This window comes from Myiozetetes cayanensis, unplaced genomic scaffold (assembly GCF_022539395.1).
Source record: "Myiozetetes cayanensis isolate MyiCay16 unplaced genomic scaffold, myiCay2020 scf4, whole genome shotgun sequence".
In the NCBI taxonomy this organism is placed as follows: Eukaryota; Metazoa; Chordata; class Aves; order Passeriformes; family Tyrannidae; genus Myiozetetes; species Myiozetetes cayanensis.
In genome coordinates, this window is record NW_026087631.1 from 68,767,206 (window position 1) to 68,792,415 (window position 25,210).

The window sequence follows — 25,210 nt, forward strand, 5'->3', positions numbered from 1 at the left end:
CTTTCAATTCTTAACATTTTAAATATTCCCATAATATCAGCACAAGAAATTACCTGAGAGCAACAGATAAGCAGCTGCTGGAGTATCACCATTGCTTATTATGCTTAGCCTTAGATTCTACTTTTTTACTTTTTCCTCCTTCATTTGCTTGTTAAACCTTTTCTGTTATTTAGGCAGTATTTATCTGATTTTGTGGTTTGTTTTGTTTTGTTTTGTTTTGTTTTGGCAGATAGAGTTCTTTGCACAACAAATCCTTAATCCTTACTAGGAATTATTCCAATGCAAAGTAATCAGCAACAGTTACAATAAGAACAGTGATAGTAAGTGGAAAAGAGAACAGATAAATTCCCTGTAAGAACTAGAATAGCTGATATCCACACTGTAGTTTGATTACAGAAGACTTGTCTTGGCAACAATTTATTATAAATACAATGCAAATATTTACCTTTAGAGAGGTATTTTCTTGTCAGTGGAAACTGGAAAAGGAGAAACCTATATATATATATATATATATATGTAAGCACCAATATGAATTTATAAGAAATGTCTGGGTCCTACATTATAATGGAGGCTTTAGAGTTAATACAAATGAAATGAGATAGCATTTTAACTCTGTCAAATTGTTTGCTGCAAAACAGAGTTACAACAACTGCTGCCAGTATCAATAGAGCTGTTCAAGCTGGAAAGAACAAAACTAGTTAAAACTGAAGAAAACCTTGGTGGAGAAAATGAGTTAAAAGCTGCCAACACAAAATCAAAACTTTGGAAAAAAATAGGTGATTTTCTGTCAAATCCTTGTTGAAAGATTTAAATTATTTGTTCTTTAGACATCAGGCCTTATCAACACTGGCATAAACCTCTGGTACAAATTTTAAATTTCCTGAATTTTGGAACAATTCTGGGTCTTGTCAAGACCTAATCCTATGAAGAATCTTCTTACAGAGGTTATTCAGCAAAACTGCTAAATAATTTTTTTATGAAAATGTTCAAACATATATTTAAGAAATTATTTTCAGTAGGATTCAAGCACACATTTATAGCTGATGGTGGTTTTATGTGTTTTAGAGAGTCTGATCTCAGTCATGGAGAATCCATACCATAAAAAAATTTACAAGACAGTTTTGAATCAGTAAGGAAAGATCATAACACACTTTTCATTTTAAGGTCATTATTTTAAAGTACTAAAGACAAGACTGGACAAGATTTGAAGATGTCTATACTGAAGATGATAATCCAGTCTTTTTGAGTGAATCTGGTATTCAAAATGTTTTTTTCTGGTAAACATTATTCTCTTTCATTGTTGCAGCATTTTCAGTCAACATGTACTTATTTTGTAGATAAATCTTTCCTTAACTCCCATTACTAAATGATGCCATTTTACTCAGCATGACATATGAATTAAATAACAAGATATAATTTCAGAAAGAATACTTGGCTTCATCAGATCTGATAGCGCTGTGCCTCTTGAAGCATTTATAGAAGATAGGTGCATGATCCTTGGAGTGATTGCTTTTCCTACTTCAGTTTATTTATGCTCTCTTCAACACTGAATCACATTTCAAAATAAAGAACTCACTGAACTAAGAAATTGTGTTGTTACATGCTATTTTGCTTTTATATCTAATAGAATCATGGATGTTTATAAAACCAATATTTCACATGTATGTAACAATTTTCATAGTAAAATGTCTTCATAAATATTTGGCTTACAAATTCACAGGTAAAGGGAAAAAATACAGACATGTTGTTGATTTATTGACCACTTGATCAGGCAGTAAACTTGGAGGGCTGGCTTAGTATTAATAGGAAATAAACTTTGGAGTACATAGATCTCTGAAAATGTTATGATTTGACTATTTAACACCACCCAGCAGTCTAGCATTTCAGTAGAATGGCTGGACTGGTGTTTGCTCACAATTCAAGAAACATATGGGGAACTTCAAATGCTGGTCATATGCAGAACAGACATACATATGACTGTGTCAATACAGATACCCAGATACCGGTGATATCATTCCAGTGGGCTCCACAAACAGTATAGTGGGATATATATTTTTCATTGCCTGTTAGTTTCAGAGTTGTGCACATGTGAATATGTGTATACTATTTATAAGGTCCTTCTTTATTAAGAACACTTTCTTTCCAGGAAAGGAGTAAGATAACTCTAAATCTGTCCAATGACTACTTTTAACTAGAATTTTAAAAACAAAGAACAAAAATCCTGCTTTCTCCTTCTAGGATCCTATTACCATTAATAAAATAAAACAGAGAATTGTAAGAAATAAGTTGGATTTCAGGTGGAAACAATAAGGAAGTAACATATTTTTAATGCCAACAATATTATATCATACTTCAGGAACTGGGTATCCCTGTTTTTTTTGTATCACAGTTTATGTAAAATCTTGTGAACATAAACCTCATTGTGAAAATCATGTTCTAATCTCAAATTTGTCTTTAAGAACATCAGTGATAAATAAATGACAAAATATATGACAAGAGGGCATGTCTTTTGATGAATATACCCAATATTTAAAACAGCAGTACAAGATGACATATGCCAATGCCGATTCATTTTACCCTCCATCATTACTCTGTCATGATGTAGCACATCAGTCAATGGAGAAAAAAAGATATACAGAACCATTTCACATTGATCCCATTGATTGGCATATATAGTAACATTGACCATGCTGTGTTTGATGGGTCAGCATTTGTCTGTCAGTTTCACTGTGTGTGCTATCTGTGATTGAGCCTCGTGGCTGTCTGAATTACAGTGATCACAGTGTGCTACACTTGGAGGGGAAGACAAAAACTGAAAAAACCCAAAATAATTAAGAAAAAACAACTAAGGAATTACTTTCCCTGTGTATCAGCAGCTCAGCATATGCAAAGATGGATGGCATGTGTCTTGGATAAGTGCCGAAGCTGAAAATAAGCCACTCTGGAGTTCTTGCAGCATAAGCAGTGAAGTGCAAGGAGTAAATGAAGAAATAAGAGTTATGCAGTCTGAATGCACACCAGCATATATAATGGTTACTGTTCCTAATGATCAGTTATCTGATTGGGAAAGGTTACAAGACAATGTTGTTGGCTGTTAGATGAGGAATCTGCAGTGGGCTTGGGAATAACTGCGCCGATCAATTTGCTGCACGTAGCTGGGGTTTCTTTCCTCCCTCTCCCTCAAGAATGGATTCATTTCCCCTTTGTGAGTGAACAAAACAAACACATTCCTTCTGTTCTCAGAGAGTAGCTCTACTCTCTGATAGCTGATTTACTTTACATTTTCTGTGTAATTATAGTTTGTCCGTGTCTTAGCTCATTATTAGTCTGGCTTAGTGATGCTCCTTCATAATATCTCAGAAAGAAGAAAATAGTGGCAGTGATTCATGAGCCTAAAGAACAGTGTTACAAAATTATTCCTGCCTGATCCTTCTAGGTTTTGATCTTGTTATTGCAAAATGCAATGTTATTGAAAACTACATGACCATTTTTATTACAAGGCAAGCTTATGCAACATAAAAGAGCTAAAATCTTCAGGCCCACTGAGCTACATGAGATGAGGATAATTGCAGATTTGTAGGTGGTCAAGACTTGAAAATGAGAGTAGATACCTCTATACACATCACAAGACAGATAAAACCATCATAACCTACCAAAGAAAGACCAGTTTCTGGAATATAAATAAAGAAATTCCTGATTATGAAGGTGACAGGTTAAAAGATTGAAAATGGAGACTTTTACTTGTCTGCAACTTAAGAAAAATTTAACCATGTAGATGTCTTTCAATAAATAAGCCCACTAAGAAAATTCACATAAGCTACATTTTATTTGAAATATGCATGTAAACTGTTTAGTGCATGTGAGATTTAAAAGATCTCTTAAAGAATATTGTAAAAGATTTCCCAGTTCTTTCCTAAAACTCTTCTGTGAAGATAAACATTACAATTCCCTTGAGAGCTGTAAAACCAATAGACAAGTTTTTCTACATCCATTTTACTTTCACACAAGTTAGGTGAGCAGCATTTGTTTATTGAGGTTTTTTTTGTGTTTTTTTTTTTTGTTTGTTTGTTGTTTTTTTGGTGGGGTTTGTGGTTTTTTTCAGGTTTTTTTTAATGAATATTAAGAAGTATGTACCTGTAAGAGGTATATCCAAAGAGAGCAACCTGGTCTAGTGGAAAGAAGGGGTTGTAATTAGATGATCTTTAATGTCCCTTCCAACCAAAACCATTATGTGATTCTCTGACCCTGTGATTTTTGGATCATCTAAATATAAGCCTACTGGATAGGAAAAACTCAGTTCCAGAAGTTTCATTGGCAATTTTTGGACATGGTGTATGATGTGTTGTCTGTATTTCATACCCAGCAAATATTTAGAATTATGAATTCACATAATCATTCTGTTTGGAAGATGCCTCAGAAAGAAGTGAAGTTCAATGTAGTGCTCAAAACAGTGACATTGTACAATTATGCTCATTTTATAGACATTTGATTACAAATCATGAAGTTTAGTTCCCAAGCATTGTTCTTATAGATGAATCCCTTTAACCATTATTGTGATAATTCCTGTTATAATTTATTTGCAGTTACCCAGTGTATAGTTGAAAACAAAGTTGGAGAAATAATGACTCTGGAAAAGAGAAAATAACATTTAAATGTTTCCAGTTAAAGATAATCACTACTGTATGTATCTACATCCCAGTACATAAAGTGAGGAGATTTCAAAAGAAAAGTGTAATTAAAAAGACATATAAATAATTTAGGCGCCTGAAGACAACAGATGCTGCTCAGGCACTGTTTCAATAGACCTGTACATTGAAAACACATCACTGAAGTCTTCAGCAACAAAGAACACAGTCTGTAAAGTTGCTTTCAGGCACCAGGAGCTTCCAGCTGTCCACAGTTCTGATCTGGGCCAAAGGGTCTCAGATACCAGTCACAGGGTTAATGAGCTCTGTGCCAGTTATCTGTGCCAGAAGATAATACATTCTTGTCAGCAAGCTAAATTATCAATGAGAAGATAAAATAACAAGTGGAAAATGCGAAATCAGCCTTTTTCCTCCTAGAAAAAACCCAAAAAACAACAAAAAAACCCCAAACAAAACCAAAGCTAAAATGTTTTCACTTCCATAGTGAAAAATCTAAGTTTTCCAGTGGGTCTGAGCTTCTGTCACACTACTGAAATTTGTCAAAAAGAAAATGCATTGTGGAAAGGCAATTAGCAAATCCCTGATTTTTACAGGAGTCATTTGCAACTCTGATAAATCTGAATCAAAAGAAGAGAATGTGACCATGGCATATCTGTCTAGGAAAAAAAGCTTGGGTAAGTCATAAGAAAGGAAATTACTGTTTTGTCTAAGTTTCAAGTGTTCGTCACTGTCAATTAATGTAGTTTCAGTTTAGCTGTAGTTTTTCTTGTTAATTAAAACCTTTTCTTCTGCTAAGTCTCTACAGAATGTTATAAGGGTCTCTCTCTCTAACAAAAGCTTAAAATCAGCTGAAAATAATGGTTGCTCCTGGCTCATGAACAGCAGTTTCATTTATAAGAAAGATGGGCAGGTCCTGAAAGCATAGTAATAGCTGTCACTGTGCATTTTATTTATAGAAATATTATTCATTTTTTTTAATAAATACCTGTTAAACATATCAGTGATTAGCTAATGTGTCTTTACCTTGCAATGTAAAGACAAAACATTCATGTCAAAATTAGCTGCCAAATATTCCTTCCTAGAACACTCTGGAAAAAAAAGATTATCATCCAGCAAAGTAAAGTTTATTTTGCTTGATTTTACTTCCATTTATTGAGCTGACTTATTTACAGGAGCTACCTTTTTACTTTCTGACATATGTGCTTGGGCAATTATCACTGTATTTAAACACAGAGTTCCATTTTTCCTCAGTTTAGATGCTGAGTTGATTTAACAGAGAAAAGTTCACCAATCCCATCCTTTTAAATGACGTCTTCCCTATTTGAAGCCCTTCACTAATTTAGGGTCTGGTCCATAAAGTCTGTGAAATAACCTCCATTTATTCCTTAAGCAGCAGATCAAAAGTGTTATAAATAATTTAATTATTTTGTGTGGGTTTTTTGTGTTCTTGGTCTGATTATTAGTTCCCAGTGTGTATACAAGCTGTGTAGGAATGTGTATTCCCATGGAGAGAATGGTTCTGGAAGAGCACGAAGGTTCATATCTTTATTGCCATAAAGTAATCATTAGGCCTAAACTTAAGCAGGAATCATCACCTTTATTTTCAGAAAATTTAGGCCTGAATGTCGCTTCTGTTTTGCCCCAAATTACAACCCTCTCTGACTTCCCCAGGGAAATGTCCATTCCCAATATCTCATTCCCATCACATTACCCAAAATTAATTCTCAGGGACTGAATTGTGATTTTACTGTCTTATTGTATTCTCAGAATGGACACATTTCACTTTTATTACTTCCTAGTACTTGTATCAATCTAAGATTCTTTTACATTTTTGTGCAACTCATAAAGAAAGAAAATAGGAATAAGTCTTTTGAAGATCACTGAATTTCACATAAACTTGAAAGTAATTTTCCATCTGGTGTCAGTGTAGAAAGGACAGTACTAAAATCTTGTAATATTTTGGCTGTGTATTTATCAGTGCTTGGGAAAAACTCTTGAGAGCTGAGGAAAGATTAAGGGTAGTTGTGTATACAAATATACAGTAAAACTTCTGGTGCAGTTAAATATAGAAAAAGTGAGTGTTACATCTCTCTTTACAACATGGGGAAATCAACATGAACCTTGTCACCCTTTTCAACTGTCTTTGGAAGATGAACATGTTGGCCACAAGCTCATGAAACAGACAAGATAGTCAACCAAACATTCATTCAGACTGATCCAGCCACTCACAGAATATCCAGAAGAGCAGAGTCACCTTTTCCAATTTAATTTTTTAACATAGAGCATCAAATTATTGATTCTTTAGGCTATTGTTGAATGAAATTACTCCCAGAATTGTTGGAGGTTTTTGATTTGTTTTGGTTTGACTTGGTTTTTTTTACCTTCCTTTGAAAAAACTGTATTTCTCAAGTGGATAATGAGAAAGCAGGTGCACAGTGTGTTTTTATGCATTTTGCAATTACCAAATTGATTTTTGTAAAGAGCTCATTTTGGAGCAACTGTGCATCAGTTTTCAAACATACAATATTTATCAGAAACTGGGTTTTAGCTTGTTTTTATACATTCTGAGAGACTTGACAGGAGTAATCTCTGTCTCATAAAGGGACCTTCTTCATTGTAATCTTCTCCACAAGTTTTTTAGCTGGGTCAGTGTGCTTCTAAATGGGATTTGGAGCAGGCTTCATCTGCTTTGAACCTGGCAAAGGCTCAGTGGCTTGCATTCCTCTTCTTTGGAGCCCATGGAATCAAGTTGAGAACACACACACACACACACCTGACCTCATTCCAGCCATGTTTTTGCGAAATAGCTTTACTTGGTGACAACGGTCAAGAAGGGCTGCCGAGAAAACTCTGAGTTTTCTCAATGTTATTTTCATTTTATAAGGCCTCAGTTCTTCCTTGTTTATCCCTGAGGTCTGGCTATGAGCTGAATGTTAGGGTCTGATAAGGTTAGCCAGGAATAGATACAGAAAATAAGTCAGGGAAATCCCTGTAATTGGTCCAATGGCTGATGGAGGGTAGGATATTCAGCAAATTACTACTCAGATCCATTTAGTTTTTATAATTTACTTTTAAGATGGGGACTAGTGGAGCAATAGACACTGAATTATTCACACAATAAGAAGATCCCTCTTGGCTGAGTTTCTTTGGGGATGGGAGGCCTTGCAGAGGGTTGTAGGCAGATTGGTGCACTGGGCAAACATCACTGCCATGGAATTTAATGAGGAAAAAATGCCAGATTCTACATCTGGGACAGAGTAATGCTGACCACAGGCATAAACTGGGGGAGGAGTGGCCGGGAAGCAGCCCTGGAGAAAGGGAACTTGGGGTGCTGGTTGACAGCAGGGTCAGTATGAACCTGCAGTGTGACCTGGGAGCCAAGAGGGCAAACCGTGTCCAGGGGTGCATCAAACGGAGCCTGAATTTAACTGGAAGTATTGATATATTAAATAGCGATTTAATAGAGACAGAACTCAAACAGACAAAGATTATCTTCAGATACAGGCAGATTTTCCAATATAGGTCACTTAGTAGAAACCTGAATCTATATGATCCATTTTGCTGGCATGGCTAAGGACATTCCTTTTATAGAGGCTCCCATATACAAGAAAATGAGAGGCATGACATCATATTATTCGGCTTTTGAAAATCCCCTAAGTATCCAGTTACATCTAAACTTATCTTCCTGCACAAGCCTGTCAAAGTCTGTGAAATTTTAGTGGGATGTTACTCATTACAAACATAGCCCCGGTTAGGGGGGACTGGAGTTGACCTGTAGTGTCTCTAATGGAATTTTTGAGTCCCTGAACACACACAAAGCAAAGGTAAAGATAATTTTTCAATAAACCACTCTCATAAGACTTATTGAAACTTTGGTGTTTGTGAATTAAAAAAAATCTCAGCTCTGCAAAAACATGTATATGAAGAAAAGAAACCATGTTAGTTCTCAGAAAGTATTAGAGATGTAGTAGGAGGCAAAAAGTAGGAGACAAAAGAACGTAAGAGGAGGTGTCCTATATTGCAGTGGCACGAACATCGCAATATGACATTGCTTTTTACATCTAAAGAGAAAGTCTCTATTCTTTGCACAATAGAAATAAAATATGACAAGAGGTATCTGTTTAACCTGAATGTATTGAGGCAGAGAGAAGCATGAACAAAGAGGTGAAGTTATGTGAACCTAGGCACAAGCAAGTGTTTGATTTTTTGGACTCCCTCACCTCAGTTATGCACCTAATGTTCAGCTCTGTCACATTTGTGCTACCTATTTACCCATATTGCACCCAATGACTCCACCACTTGTTTTCAGGAAAGTATATTGTTCAACTCCGTTACTGTTGCCAGCCACAAGATAGTTTAAATTACATGTCATCTGTCTCTTATGCAAAGTTCTCACCTAATTTGTCCCTTTGGTTGTTTTAGATGCCACTTTGTCTTACAGGAAATAACATAAAAGGCATCAGGCAGCATTTATCAAATATCACATTTTCTAGGATTGATGATGCGCAAATTGGGTTCCTATTCTGAAAGAGGAAAGGTAATCTCAGGGGCAAGACTCTGTCCTGTGTCTTGAGAGCTCTATATTCATCTCTTGGACTTAATAATGGCTAATTTTTTCGTTTTCATTTCAGATTCTCCAAAGTATCTAGAGTTATAACATCATCCCAGATATTTTGTTTGGAAACTGATGAAAAAGTTGGATCTCAGCTGCAAGTTTAGAGAGAAGTACCCACTGAAGGACCATTATGCTTGTGGAAGATCAAATTGACATAGATGAGTAGGTATTACAATAAATAAAGGTACAGCAACACCAGGACATGTTGGAATTTATTTGTCTGAGTAAGATGAGTCTTTTAAAATGGGAACTTTCCTGAAAAAGAAAATTATTGTGGATGCAGATCTATACCATCTTTTTAGAAATTTAACACATAGTCTTAAGTGGTACTTATCATCAAGGCAGAAATAAATTCCTTTACACAATCCATTCAGACGAACTACTTTTCAAGATTATTTAGACAATTCATCTTTGTAACACATTATCTCTATTCTTGTGTGACAGAATGGAGACAAACAATTGAACTTGCTCTCACCACAGAAATGCCAGAATTTCTATTATCCGTAAGTTTTCTGCTCTCTGGAGGAATTAATTGTCTTGAACCCAAAGGGAAAGAAATATCATAAGATACAAAGTATTTGTTGTCTTGGGATGAATTTTTCATGCCTGTGGATCGCTGACCGTGATGAATCAAGTGGTGCAGAACAAGAGATCAATCACGAACAAGTGCCAGTGAAAGTGAGAAGCACAGCAGACAAAGTGATATCGATGTCAGAAGACATGTCTGCTCCACGAAGCACTGACTCATTTTTCACCAAACTCTAAATATGGTGATACCATTTTGAAACTGTTGACTTAACTTCCTTCAGTGAAACTATGAATATCAAGTAACTATCCAGTAAGAATTGCCTGCTTGAATGACAGCAAAGCAAAGACTTGCAACCTGTCAGCTGCCTTCAATCCGGCATTTCTGGAAAACTCAGCTACTGTATTATTAAAAATATTCCTTACAGAGGTGTTCTCTGTGATGATGCTTCTTCCTTAAGAGATCCTTAAAGGGATTTGCAATAACATACATTTCAAAAAGTGTCTACAAATATCTAAGGTGCACACTGCAGACAAAATTAATACTCTCTAAATAACAACTGGTTCACAGCTTTGTCATGAGTAGAAGCTAAGTTGTTTTACTTGAAAAATGGATGAAAAGTTTAGATTGTAGGACAGCAAGTGCTTGTTGTTTGTCTCACTGAAAAAAAAAATCATAAATCCAATTTTTTTTATTAAAAGTGAAATGCAACTGGAAGTTTCACCTTTGGGCATATCAAAGGCTTAGGGAACTCCAAAGATAAATTCATCAGCCTGCAGGAGTTAAAAGCAACAAGCTCTTTAGATTGGGGACTGAAAAAGTCTCACATACTAAGTGGATTAAGGAGGAAGATACACGCCACACTGAGCAGCACCTTACATGTTTTCAATTAAAAAAAGGGACATTATTTCCACCAAAATTATAGATGGTTTTAACAGAAGCAAAATATTTTCAAAACAAACTTGAGTGAAGCCATCATAAGCATCTTATATAAAAGGAAACACTGATAAATTCTGCAATAGGAACTTGAATGTTACAATTTATTGTTTTCAAAAACTCTCCACACCAATTACATCAGTCACTTGTACCAACATTTGAGTCATGGTTATTCCCACCTACCCTTTAACAACTATTCATCCCAGTGGCTTACTCATCCAGGTTTCTCTCAAACAATAGAAAGCATTAAGTATCTAATACCATGCACCTCACTCCATGAACTACAGAGAATACCTACAAATCTAGACTCAGAGAACGTTTTCAGCATTGGTTACCTACATTAGTTAGCATTAGTACCTAATTTTCTCCCCACAGAGTTTCCTGAATGCTTTTTTTCTGGCAAATCCCAGAGTTGTCTGAATCTTGAACATCTGACTAGGTGTGTCCCATTTAAGCCCATTGAGTTTTGAAATAAACTATTATTTGTCTCCTGGATTTTCAGTTTGAGAGTAAATCTTAGAGAAGGGGAATAATACTGGGCCCTGCCTAAAACATGGACAACAAGAAGTTGGTTGTGCCTCCACATTTACTCAGTAGTCTAGTAGTTGTAAGTAAGTAAGTATTATAATAAAATATAAGTAAGTATTATAATAAGAAAGCATTATAATAAAATGACAGAATAGTTTGGGTTAGAAATTTCCCCCCCTTACCCTCTTCCATGAGCCCCATCTAACCTGACCTTGAACACTTCCAGGGATGAGGAGTCCACAAGCTCTCTTGGAAATCTGTACTAGGGCCTCACCACCCTCACAGAGAGGAATTTCTTCCTGATATCCAATCTAAACCTGTGTACAATATTCACAGTTCCTGTTCCCTTTGAAGAGATACACACTGATTACACTGATTAATTAATTTATAAAAATGCATTATAGATGCTCTTACCTTGAGACACTGTGTCTAGTTGTAACATCTTTACAGAATTCATCTTAATTATTGCGTCTGTCTTTACTCTTCTGTAGCCCAGAAATATTAATCCTGTTAACTATTCTCTTCCATAATGTATCAAACCCAAACACTCCCAAGGTTCACTGTCTATCAAATTCTGATATAAATTGTGCTTTAACATTAGCTGCTCACAATACTATTTCATACTTCTCTCCAAACCTGTAGAAATTACACCAGCAGTTCCTGCATCTTCCCCCCTCTCTGCTCCATTCCACTTAACCATACACTGCTTTAACCATTTTAATACAGATATTTCAGTGGGTAGGGAAGAAAATACAGGTCAAGGCATTCTATGGTAATTTCAAAGGGATATTCAGGAAAAAAATACCTATTTTTTCTTCAGCTGTACAACATTTCCCTGTTTCCCTCCCATCACCACCTACACCAGAGTGAATGACTTCCCCACTAAGATGCATTCATTTGGTTGGAAGTCTCAGTATACAAAAAAAAAAAGAGCTGTATTCTTTCTGCTCTACTGCTAAGGTCAAACTGCCAGTTTTCTTTGTGATACGTGAGGCAGCACAGAACACAAATTGCATTCCCACTCTCTTCAGTTCTTCTTTTAAATGCCACAATACTGACAGTAATCACTGAGCTGAACAGATATGACACAGAAGACACTGACAGAACAAATAAGACCCACTCTATCTTGGTTTCTCAGTAAGATAACAAATATATATTTGGTTGTCAGTTTAGTTAGAGATGGTTCTGATGATAGGTAATTTTTTAACACTGTACTGTTGTGGGAAATTCATCATATGTTAAACATCCTGGATTAGCACAAATAAAGAAATACATTAGAAATAAAATAAAATGGAAACAGAAAAACTATTTCACAGTAGATTACCAATCTAAGCCCTTCAACACTATCATATGCCTGGTAAAATGTTTTATTAGTAGAAAATACACTTGCAGGAAGTTTATGAGAAAGATAAAAAGAATTTTGAAAGATAACATGGTCTTTACACATTTTTACTAACATAAACAGGTGGTATTTTATATTTCCCACATCCCTCATAAACTCTACCATATGCTTAAAGGGAGGGTCTACAAGAAAAAAATGAGATAAAAGGGGATGGAGGGAATTAGAACTCAGAGGAAAGTAATTCTATCACCAACCTCTTAATGATTTTGTAGCAGCTTGTTATGCCCTAAACCTGAAAAGAATTATTCATGGTATTTGTCTATGGCATTGAACTTTGACTGTGAGCCAGGGAAACATTTGATTCCCTCAGGAACTTTCATCATAGTACAAACTGGTATTCTGTCTACCTAGGTAATTTCCTGAGCTATCGTGTCTACTGCAGCCTATCTCATCTGTTCCCAGTCCACATTCTGCTTTTTTTTTGGGACTAAATTAACTCCAGAGGTGCCAAAGATATTCCCAGGAGTTCCAATGTTGTAAAGCATTCACTGCCTACAGTTTTTACCAACTTCATTTGAGATACTCAGAGTCAGAAAGGGAACAGTTAGGAATTTCTTGGAATACAAATTCTAATTTTTGCATTTTTTCTGCCAACCAGAAAGACACCTTATTCACAAGACTAAAAATGTGTTTGAACTCTACCACCCTAAAGTATCCCAACACACAAAGTTGGTTTAAATATTACTTGAAACTTGATATACTAGTAGTCATCAAGTACATACGACAGTGCTTTAAAAACATATGATGCAGCTTAACAAAGTAGTTTGATCCACAGTTATTTTTAAGTAAATGAAATTGAGGAATAAAGGCTTTCAATCATCAAATAATCATATTCTTTGAATGTGTTGTCACTATCAATCAGTAGAAGTGGTTATCTTAGAGGGTTTCACACAGCTTTCTATAAATTCTTTGAATAACACATTGGCACTAACAACTGTTTTCCTTAAAGAGTGAAAATGCTTTTACACTTTACTTTGCACTGAAATAAATTTCACATGAGTATGTTTCAACAATACGTGTATTTAAATCTGTTTATAGTCACTGGCATTTTGTTTTGATTTTTCCTCCTACCACCACTTGTTCAAATGCTGGTTTAGCAAGGTACTGTTTTGTTTATATTGTTATGAGCAGTAAAAGCTGGGGAATGAGAGAAAAGGTAACAGCTGGGTCACAAAGAATAAGAGAAAACATATAGAAATGCAATCTAAATTCATTTTGCATCTTGTCATTTTTTTCCCAGATTGGAGGAAAACAGAACTTAATTTTATTTCCTGGTATTTATTTCACAGCAGTACTGTGACTCATTATTTTGTTTAAGATTTTTGTGTGTGGATGAAAGCAGTTCTTCAAAGAACACAGAGGAGTCTGACAAATGCTGGGCCTCCCACTTATTTCACTATGTGTGAGGTATGGCTAAGGCTGGGGCCCACAGACTCCTCTATTTTCTGAGTGGTTGTCAGAACACCACACTGGAAAAACATCACTTTGCCTAGCACTCCATAAATGTATATTAATCTTAGATCTACCCAGCCTCATCCACGTCTGAGGAAAGCAAAAAACAGCTCTGCCAAGAAGATTTGGAATCAACAAAAATTTCAATTTTGAAAAGACCTCTCAGACCAACAGGTTCAGACATTAACCCAGCACTGACAGGTTTACCACTAAACTGAGGTCCACAAGCACAAAGTTTTTGAATATTTCCAGGGATGGTGAATCTACCATGGCCCTGTACAGCCTTTTCTAATGTCTGAGTATATTTTCATTGCAGAAAAGTTTCCTGGTATCAAATCTAAACCTTCCCTGGTGCAACTTGAGGCCATTTTCTCTTCTGTTGTTGCTTGTTACATAGGAGAAGAGATTGACTCCCATTTGCCAACTTTGTCCTGCTACCTATCCAGCTTCCTATTCTGGAAGGCCAGTGCGTGAGAAACATGGGATAAAGCCACAGAGGCAGGAGAAAGATCCCCTAAAATGAGCTCCACGGACTTTTTTGGTCAGCAGTACCTGCAGATGCTGGGGTACAACCACAGACTATTGGCATCTGTTGGGATAATGACAATGAAAAAGCAGCATCTGAAATCAATGCTCTTTGAAGTACAAACTACTGCCCTTTCATCCTATCCCTTTACTCTCTTATCATTGTTTTACTAATCTTTGCCCAGTCTTCTGTTTTCTCAATCTTTTTCCTGTTTTTGTTCACCTCTATTACATTCCCCCTTCCCACTGCTCGGTTTGTTTCTTTTGTGTCTTCTGTTTTGCCTTTTCCCCAACCCCTTTCTTGCCCTCAGATATCGCAGACAACTGTCATTTTGAGAATGTTACCTGAAAAAAAAAAAATTGTAGAAGGTTATGTGATTTACTACTTGGTATGTCAGACATTTAATATCTTTAAAGTATCTTGGGAAAGATTTGAAAAGTCTTTTGACTTCCAGTTTAATAAGACCAGACCAGTAAACAGGGCACACACTGAGAGAGAGACTCCAATGCAAATTCACATTTTTCATAGACAATGGGAAATCCTTTCAAACTACTGTAAATGAAAGAAAGGCACAGGAACCTGTTTTCTGGAGCTCATGGGGGGCTACTCAATTACTGAAATAGATGGTTCTTTCTTCTCCTCAACTCCCAGGAGAGAAATTAAGTGTTTCTATAAACATAAGGGGACCTCATGGGGCCCAGGAACACATTCTTTGGCTGTACCCAGTTTCAGATACTCCACGAAGCCGAGCTCTGGCACACGGTGTGTGATGAGTGATGAGATGACCATGCAACCCAAGTAAGATTGTTTTCTGTGGAGAGATGTCTAATGATTACTTTTTTAATCTAATTGAGGATGGAACATAACTTCTACTTAAGAAAGTCCAGACAAGTTTTAGAGAAGGGGAAATATTGTAGGCTGCCAGGCAGTCTACATGACTTAAGAAACCGCTTATTTGAAATGAGAGACAATTTGACAATGCTTTGGCTTGGTTTTGAACATTCTGGATAAAAATCTGAAACAACAGTACACATTTTACAGGCTGCCAAAGAGACATTTTTGTAAAGATACTGCAAATGCTGTTCAGCAGTGAAAAGTTCGGTATAATACTACAAGCTGTCATGTAGGTAGTGGGCTAGGAAAGTTACTAAAGGAATCACAGGATCTGACAGGAAATATGAATTTCAGTTAGGGTTTCTTTATTTTGGGCATATAAAAATGGACAAGAATTACAAAATTACATTAGCACTTCAATGAGATTGCAAGGAAAGAAATTACACAGCAGCTCTTCTCATAACTGTAGCTAAAGAAGAACTATATGCATCAATCTCTCAGCTGATTACAGTTCTTACTTTGCAAAAGCTTATGGAATTTATTTTTAAAACTTACAACCATTTCTGAGCCTGTATTTGGGTCCCCTGAAATAATTGGTTTAGTTCTTGGGTCTTATCCAAATGAAAAGATAAAACACTGATTATAACAGGCAACCGAGTTAAAAATGTACCTCTTTTCGAGGCCAAATACGTGATAGTCCAACTTGGCAGCTCCTGAGATAGTCTTTTATTCACACATGCACAGAATATTCTTTTTGATATTCACCACCCAACCTAAAACAAAGTGATTTCAACCAGTGTCCCCGCTGATCCCTGGTTAGTGCTTGATCTTGCAGCAAAGTGCCTTCCCAAGGCATTTCTCTCTCCAAAATTGGGACCCTGTCTGATGACATCCGATTCCTGTCAATGGAGTTGTGTGAGCGTGATGAGACTTCTAACTCCCAAGAAAGAAAATTAGACAGGCTTGCAGGCATAAAGGGAGGCTAATTAGAGTCAATGAAGAAATTAAAAGTGGAAAAGGATTACCAGAGGAATGGAAGGAAATAAAATGGAAAGTATGGAAAGAAAAGAGATGAAAGCAGCAACAGAAGGAAAAAAAAAAAAAATCTTTCTTTATTGTGTTTTCAAGAGTGTCCCTAATGGAATTCATCCCATCCAAATTCTAGCAGATAGCATGTGCCAAAAATGCTGCAGATGGCACAGCTCAGCAGCAGGGATGGCTTGGAAGGCAAACAGTTCCTGTGGCTGCCTCAACAGATTGTTTACAGCAAAGACACTGACAGTGCCCAGTCATTGTCATGAAACAGTGCTTGTTCCCTTGTTTGAGACTTCAAACTAGGCATTTCAAATGGCAGATCTGTGTGTGGTTTAAACTAGGAGAGTCCTTGATAGTTCAGTTCCTGTTGTTGAGGAATAGCCCAGAAGGTTTTCTGTCTCCTTATAGCGAGCAGGATGAATGGGAAAAGCTGAGCAGGACAAAACTCACTGAAATATTCAGTAAGTGAACATTACTCCTTTTAAGAAATCTCACCTTGAAAAGCAGGATCATTAACGTAATCTTCTATGAGTTCTAATTGCTTAGAATCATAGAATATCCTGAGTTGGAAGAGGTTGACTCTTGACACCACCCTGAGGATTTCTATTTAGCAGTCTAAACACAGAGAAAACTGTTGGCTTTCTTTGTTATTAATGCCACATCAACCAAAAGTCCTGATGACTTTTAACACATCACAAAATTTTAAGGATGGAATAATTCCTTCTCTTCTATAAGAATATTTGCAGACTATAAACAGTTTTTCCATTCAGGTATATTTGTGCCTTAATGCTCAATCTCTCTAAAGTATTCTGTCTTAAATTACCAAAAACCAGTTAGACTAATACAACTTTCACCAACCTGTTCCTTCTAAAGGTTCTTCCATAATCTGCTCCATCTTGTTTTTAAGCAAGTTATTAAGGTTATGTGCCACTCTTGTAGACCAAAGGAAGTCAGGCCTGAAGATGTCATCCACTGGTACTTATACATGATTCAATTCCAATTTCATCACTTGGTACTCTCCATTAAGCAATTCTGGTCCCTTTCTTCCTCAAATTTTGGAAAACATGTGTTCTTCTAATATCTATTACTTTCAAACATCATGAATTCTCCATCCCCTGTTACAAAATGGCATGGACAGTGACCAACTCTCACTTGCTAGCCTTATCCAAGAGGTTATTCATCACATTTTAATGAGAGAACCCACGTAGATCAACCCATTTACACTACAGCTGCATCCAGTCCCACTTACATTAAATCACTGTATACATATGCAAGCTGCACAATAAAGAATCATGGATTACTGTCTGACAGAACTGTTTAAATATAGTCAAAGTCATTTGTCATCATAAATCATATTGTGCCACCACTTTTATCATCTCTGCTGGTCTTCTTTGAACTCTGTCCTATTTATCAGACAGCTCTTAATATTGAAGAAACCAGCACTTCACACAGCTTTCTCAGTAGCAAATTGGTATCTCACATGCACAAACCCCCCTGTCAAATACAGAAGGCATAATTGAATCCTCCACCCCTCCAGCCATTAAATTATGTAAACTAGAAAAATAATGAAAAACATCTTTAACTCATTTCCCTGAGGCAAATAATTCTGCCCAGAAGGTCTGCCCATAGTCAAGAAAATTGATGAATAAAGAGTGTGCTTAATCCTTTTAAGTGTACAATGTATACACTAAAGATAAATGAAGAATATTGGAAAGGGGTCCAGAATTATTAGAATCCTCAGCTCCAATGGTCAAAAATAAGTTAACACATATAGAAATGCAGGATTTAGGTCATCACTAGAGATGTGATAGCATAGGTGACTATCCTGGGGAAAAACAAGTAGCTTCAGGGTTACTGTAGGTATTTCTCTGTATGTGACCTTTGTGAACTAACTACACCTGGACAAAAGAATTCATTATTCTCAGAGGAACAAAAAATAACTGTCCAGAGGAAACCAGTAGGCAATCTTGCTTCTAGCAAGGCCACTAATAGAATAGTATGTGCATTTTTGGACTTCAGAAAAAAATGTGGAAATATTAGAGCACTTAAATTAAGGATACACAAAGCTCTCTGAGCAGGAAAATGAGGTTCTACAAGTTTCAGATACTCAGTGTATTGAAGAGATAGAAGATTAAGGTGTGAACAAATTGTCTGCAAATATTAACAGGTAGGATAGTAAGAAAATAGATATTTTTTTAAAAGAGGTTAAAAAGGACATAAGATAAAATGCCTCATTTTGCATATAACATTTGGGGTTGTGCAGAACTGTGACTGCCATTCAGTTTACAGAATCCCAGACACAACAAACATAACTGGTAACTCACACTGTTCAGTCAGAATTTTTTCTCCACGGATGCATAATCTTCAAGAAGTATTACCCTTACATTTTCAGACCTGTTACCAAGAAAGGAAGTTTTCCTGTGGTCAGCAAATAGATATTTTTTCACCTTTTGTCTTTTTTTTTTTTAATAAGTTTATTTTTTTAATCTGAATGAGCATAGTCATTTCCCTGAAATTACCAGGGAACTAAAAATCTGAATTACTTTTTTCTTTTCTTTTCTTTTTTTTTCCGACAGAGAATAGTGAAGGAACAAACAATTCTTTTCAGAGGCGTGTAGATGTGTGCTGTTGTTAATTAGTCATCTCTATTTCTTCTCCAGTTAAAAAAATATTGGCATTTATGGAGTTACAAGAGAAGCAGACCCAAATTAAGACACCAAAAACTATACTTATATTGATTTTGAGGGGGAAAAAAAAAAGTAACTTGGTTTGCCTTGACTGCAATCCACAGCATGCCCAAGCACTTGAAAGGAAAGGGTTTTTTAACCTTGACTCATACTGAGCAGTAACTTAATCCTACACCTTCACCCTGGTGACTGCCTTGCCTCGGGACATGACTGAAGGCCTCACTCTTCCCCTTGGTTCATTACCAGGTATTTACGGAATAATAGCTGTTCCTGAGAACACTCTTGGGCAAAATAAGAAACCAAATCAAAGCCAACCCCCTCCAAAAAAGCCCCACGCCTACTGAGAAGGTGTTGGATCAATGCCTGAAGTGCGGTGTGTGATGCTGAGCTCTGTGATGGTGTAAGAGCATCCCCAGCAGATCCAAATGGTGCTTTTCAAGCTCAGGGCTTCTGATACAAGTGGAAGCTCTACCTTTTCCCTTCATCTTTTTCAGTGTAGGCTGGGTCACGTATTAATTTATCTGCAGAGAGTTAACAAACAGCTGAAGTGGGACAGTTCTTCAGCACACACTCCAAAGGGCTACCTCTGTTTATTAGGGCTCTTGTTATGAGGACACGTTTGAAATTAACAGGCACAGAATTTGCTTTATCCAGACAGAAAAAGAGGTAAAATAGGTCCAAAAAATAAAAGGGTAGTTGATCACATAAATAAAAGAAATTTGCAGATTTAATCTAATTCCTCATGATGAAATTCCCATATCACACACATAAAAGAAAATATTGTTTTCACACATTTTGAAATTTATTTTGTACACATGATCTTGAAATTAATTGGATGAATCATCTGATTCTGTAGAAACATAGCCTTTATGCAACATAAAAAAAAAAAAAAATCAAGGAAATCAAAGGGGTCAGCATGCCTCCCCTCACCAGATCAGGCTGAGAAATACATTCCCTCACACTATTTGTGCAACAACCCTAAGATTATGTCTCCTTAATTTCTTCTCCTCATCTTTTTTTATTCTTTCTAAGCTTGAAGCCTGAAAATACGTATCTAAATGTTTTCCATTATATAATAAAACTAAAAAAATATATTCATTTTGCAAAAAATGTTAGGGCAATTACTTTAAATCCCTTCAATTTTTGTACAGTAGCAATAAATCAACCAGTAATCAGCCTGAGAAATAAATATTGGAAAATGTAAATTTTCTCCTAGATAAAAATCTAACTAATTAGCAACAAATATTTATTAGGTTTCGATTTTTTTTTTTTCAAGAATTCCTCTACTCATCTGAAGTACAACTTTCATAAGACAGCACGAAACTCACTTTGCATCTATGATACACTTATTCTATGCATAAACATGCAATTCTATTTACCTGGAATAACTGTAGAACATCTTCATCCTTAAATATATCAATGTTAACTAGCATTAGGGAAAAAACAAACAAACAAGCAATCTAGAATAACATTTCCATTCAGGCAAGAAGATACAGAAAAAGCTAGGTCACAGTACAATCATATCAGCACTTGAAGAATGCTTAGGTAATAACAATTTTTCATTAGCAGAGGGTTTTTTATTTTGTTTGGTGGCACAGGTACATCAATTTGCTAATTTTGTTAGTCATTGCTCAACCCCCAGGTTAATCATCGCTAATGTTTTGCCGAATGTGCTGCAGTCAATTATTGTTATTAGTGTAATTGGCTTGCTAAATATAAGCCAGCAATAGTGGTGGCAGGATGCAAAGGCTCTTTTGTGAATGTTTTTTGGAAAACTGAAAAATAGAGGTAAACACCGAAGTAAACACAGAGGTCTGAGCTGCATCAGACAAAAACCATGGGAGTAACTTGTTTACTGATCTCTGAAGGTATTTCTCAGGAGAATGGGTTTCAAAATCACTAAGATTCTTAGGGTTTAAACCCTATATCCAGTAACTTGAGGTGGGTTTAAATGGTGCTGTGGTGTCTGAGAAGACCGAGTGTCAAATTCTCTTTTTTAATTGAAACTTACATATAATTAGAAACATGCATTTTTGGCATGGACTATACTTAAATGAGAGTCAGTAGAAAACTCACTTTATTTAATTTCAGTTTAATTCCTGTTTCTAGACTAATTTTGGTCTGATATTGCATCAGACTGTACTTGATGTTCTTGATGACAAACACAACCTACTCAAAGTAATAAATTAACATGTTGCTCTGAAAACAAAAACAGTTTTGTTTTCAGAAGTCTTAGAAGGGGTAACTCATTCTAGGGCATCTATAGTTCATAATTATAGCACAGAAATAAACTGTTGTGAAAATTTACATAAAATTTTGTACATTTTAATTAAACACAACTATTCTTATGGGTTTGGAGTGGTTTGGTTTTTTCCCCTCCTACAAAATAGTGGCACTGATTTTTGAAATGTGAGGACCCTTAAGTAAATCATTTGCAGTTTGCACATCATTACTCTCTGGATGTGATGGGTATCAGACTTGGATGTGCTGAGCTTTAACCTCTCTTTACGAATTCCTGTGAAATTCCTGCCACACTGAATAGTTTAAATAACAGGACATTGACTGTCCTACTGGACTGTCCATCATCTTGGAGCAAACAACTGAAGAGACAAGCCTGACAATCCAAAGCAAATACTCTATAAACGCCAGTGCCAAAGGACATCCATTGCTGGTCTCCTCTTCCTAATTCCTCCCTGTCAACAAACACAATCACAACCCTCATCCCCTCAAAAGGAGCAGGCAGTTTTCAATGCAAAGACCTCCACACACACAGGATGAAGTGGCACAGTAAGAGAGTGGGAAAAAGCAGATCAAAATGCCCAGGGGATCTCAGGTAAAAAGAAATCTAACATTTTTGCATCTTGGTTCCTATGGAAAATTCATTCAAAACCTGAATTATTTAATACTGAACGTATTGAGGAGTGGAAAGTCTTTCATCTGAAAGAGGTTTCATGTTGTTTCCCACTCAGTAACTCAACCCCAGCTGTTACTGTTTTTATCATGACTTAAAAGCAAAGTAAGAAGGAGAAAAAAACAAAACAAAACAAAACAACAAAACCAAAACCAAACAGGATATTATCAATATATCTAATTATATATTACTTCTTTGTCAAAATCAAAACTGGAAACTGAACTTTGTTTTTGTTTTTGTTTTTTTTTGTGTGTTTTGTGTGTGTGTGTTTTGTTTTGTTTTTGTTTATGTGGGGTTTTTTGTTTGGTTTTTTTTCTTTTCTACTCTTTCATATTTATTCTACTCTGATACATTTTTATGGTTAAATTCATAATGTCCTTAACAGAATGAATCTAGGTCACTAGGGTAAAGAGGAGCTCATCTTGCAGAATTAAAGTAGTCATTTAGGGCTTTTTCTGCTTGTAATCCAGTGTAAATTAATCCTGTTTATGTAACAGTCAGAAAGAATTAATGATTTATGGAATACCATCAATTTTTTCTTATCTCTATGAGAATTCTGTCATTTGAACTCTCTCTCAAGATTCCACTGAAATATTTCATGTCTATTTCAGAGCCAGTAAATGTTGACTGTCCACATAATTTTTTAATAATGCTCAGTTGCTGCTTTGTTTTGGGTTTTTTCTCCCAAAAGTTTCACTTCTGTGGAAACAAAGGAAAGTTTTAATTTATCCCAAAGAATAGTCACAACTGTCCACTTAATCCTATCTTTATTTCTCTAGACCATGTGGACACACAATTCTAGTTGTTAATTATGTAGTTATCAGCTTTGGAGATGTATCATTGCTTTGTGCAATCCACAGATTTGAAGGGTTTATTCTCATGAAATTAACAGGTAATGTCTTCTAAATAAGGATATTTGAATAAACTAAATTTGTGATTTAAACTCTTATGTAATAATAACTGTGAACTCTGAAATTTCCTCAAGTATGTATAAAGTTTGGCTCTTATGATTCAGTCATTCTACAAATTTAGTATGGTTTGTAATATCTTTGGTAAATAAGTTTTCAAAATTACATTGTTCTTACAAAGATATGTTTGGGAAAAAAAAGTTGCTGCCATCTTTTGGATACACTCAGAAAAAAAATTAAAAAAAGAAGGAGAAAGAAAAAAAAAGAAAGAAATGACATTTTACTAAAAGTTCCAGCTGGATATCAGCTTTACCATGGAAAAGATAATTTGAAATTGCAAAAACTTACTCTGAGATAACCAATATTTTCTTCTTCCACATTTTATGTGGTGATTATAGAGTAACATCTGTGCAAAAATTGTTTGCTTGGTTAAGCAATACTGAAAGATGTGCCACTGAAGCTGAAGCCAAACATAACAAGAATACAAAATTATGGATAGAGAGAGAAAATTACATCCTCTACCAATATTTAATTTTTTTACACCCATGCCTCCTCTTATTGAGTATAAACAAAACTTGTTTGATCTACACAATTATTACAGTTTACTGTTACAGCTTATTTATCCTGAAATTTCTTTGGAATCTAGTCTGATTATATTCTATTCCCCATTTTTTGTTGTTGTTGTTTCTTTTCTCTTTCTGTTTTTCTTTTGATTTCCATAAGATGTACTCAAATGCTGGTTGTGTGGCCAGCTCAATACACTGAATTCTTAGACAAACTCTGCATGTTCAGCAAAGTCTTTGTAAGAACAGAGAATGCTAGTTTCAGTGAGAATAAATCAAAGGTGATAATATCTGGGGAAAAGAAAACACTGTCTGGGGAAAATAATGACTCCTCTGAAGAGATACCATTGTCAGACACCAGCATATCTTACCAGCTCTGGACAGTGATATTAAAATATGCTGCAAATCTGCCTTATCACCTGAGGTGAGACTCAGGCAGGCATTCTGTACCTGTCCGGACAGGAGAGGAGACTCACAGCGACTGAGACACAATGACAATCAACACAAAAAAGAAAAAAAGATGTGGCATGTAGGCATCCTCCACATTCTCACTGTAGAGCTGACTTTGCAGTTAGTTTCATTTCTGCCTGAGCACAGGGACTGTCAGGCCAACAAGTTACATCCACACTGTCCAGCAGACCATCAGCCCTCGCCAAGTGCCACTTACTGTTAAACCAACAGCAGCAGTCTGACTGCTCTCCCCTCAGACACAGCAGAATCAAGGTCAACTTTACACAAACAACCAACTAAAAAGGCTTTGTAACACTTCAGTCTGCAACAGATTAAGCTGACTCATCACCCCAGACACAAACTAGTCTATTATCCAAACCATGTGCAAGAAACCCCTCGTTAAACAGCGTCCTTATCGTGTGAACTTCATGCTCCCGAAGCACCCCTTCTCCCCAGAAATGTTGCCGCTGAAACTTACCGCTTTTGCCAACTCCCCCTGCTCCCAGCATCACCACCTTGTACTCTCTGGAGCCTGCTGAAGAATTGCTGGAGGAGCTGATCATTTCGTTTTCCAGCTCCATCTTGCACGAGGCAGAAGGGAGCAAAACGAAGAACAAGCAACTGGCAGGTGCTTTCCCTGATCTTAAACAACTATAAAAGCTGTGCTAGGGAAAAAAAAAAAAAAAAAAAACGGCAAAGCGAGAACGGAAAGGTATAATGCAAGAGGTGTGATTTATCAGCCTCACACTCACTGCTGTGCCTGTGTTAGCTGGAGAAGGTCTCATAGCAACCACTTTAACAGCTTCCAATAAAAATCTCTCTCTGCCCCCTCCCAGCTCTGTATCGTTCTCTGTGTGTGTGTCTTCCTGGACAGCAGCAGTTTTGTGAGGCTCCAGAGCCTTGGTACCTCTGGGGTTGCTGTGTCATTGAAATCAAATAGATCAGAGCCTCCAGAAAAAGAAAATGGATCAAATTTCTTAATCATGATGTTTGTTATTCTATGTAGCACTTGCTTGAATCTTAATCACAAAACAGACCAGACAACCTTCTTGTCACCTTGGAGTTAAATATTCATCCTATGATCATCAAGTTTGCTGGATTTACGCTTAACGCTATTGGAAGTGAAATAAATAACAACATTCAAGAGTCTTTATTGTTCATGAAGCTTACTGCAAACACAGATAATTTCTA

The 25,210-nt window shown here is 36.1% G+C and overlaps 1 protein-coding gene across 1 annotated transcript in view; it reads right to left on the reverse strand.

The window, feature by feature from the left end:
- Positions 1–24,843, reverse strand: part of RIT2 (Ras like without CAAX 2) — a 172,649-nt gene extending 147,806 nt beyond the window's left edge. Inside the window, exon 1 of the mRNA XM_050329248.1 lies at positions 24,498–24,843. Coding sequence (XP_050185205.1) covers positions 24,498–24,600 — 103 coding nt within the window. The 5' untranslated portion in view covers positions 24,601–24,843. The remainder of the gene's footprint in view (positions 1–24,497) is intronic.
- Positions 24,844–25,210: the final 367 nt, after the last annotated feature.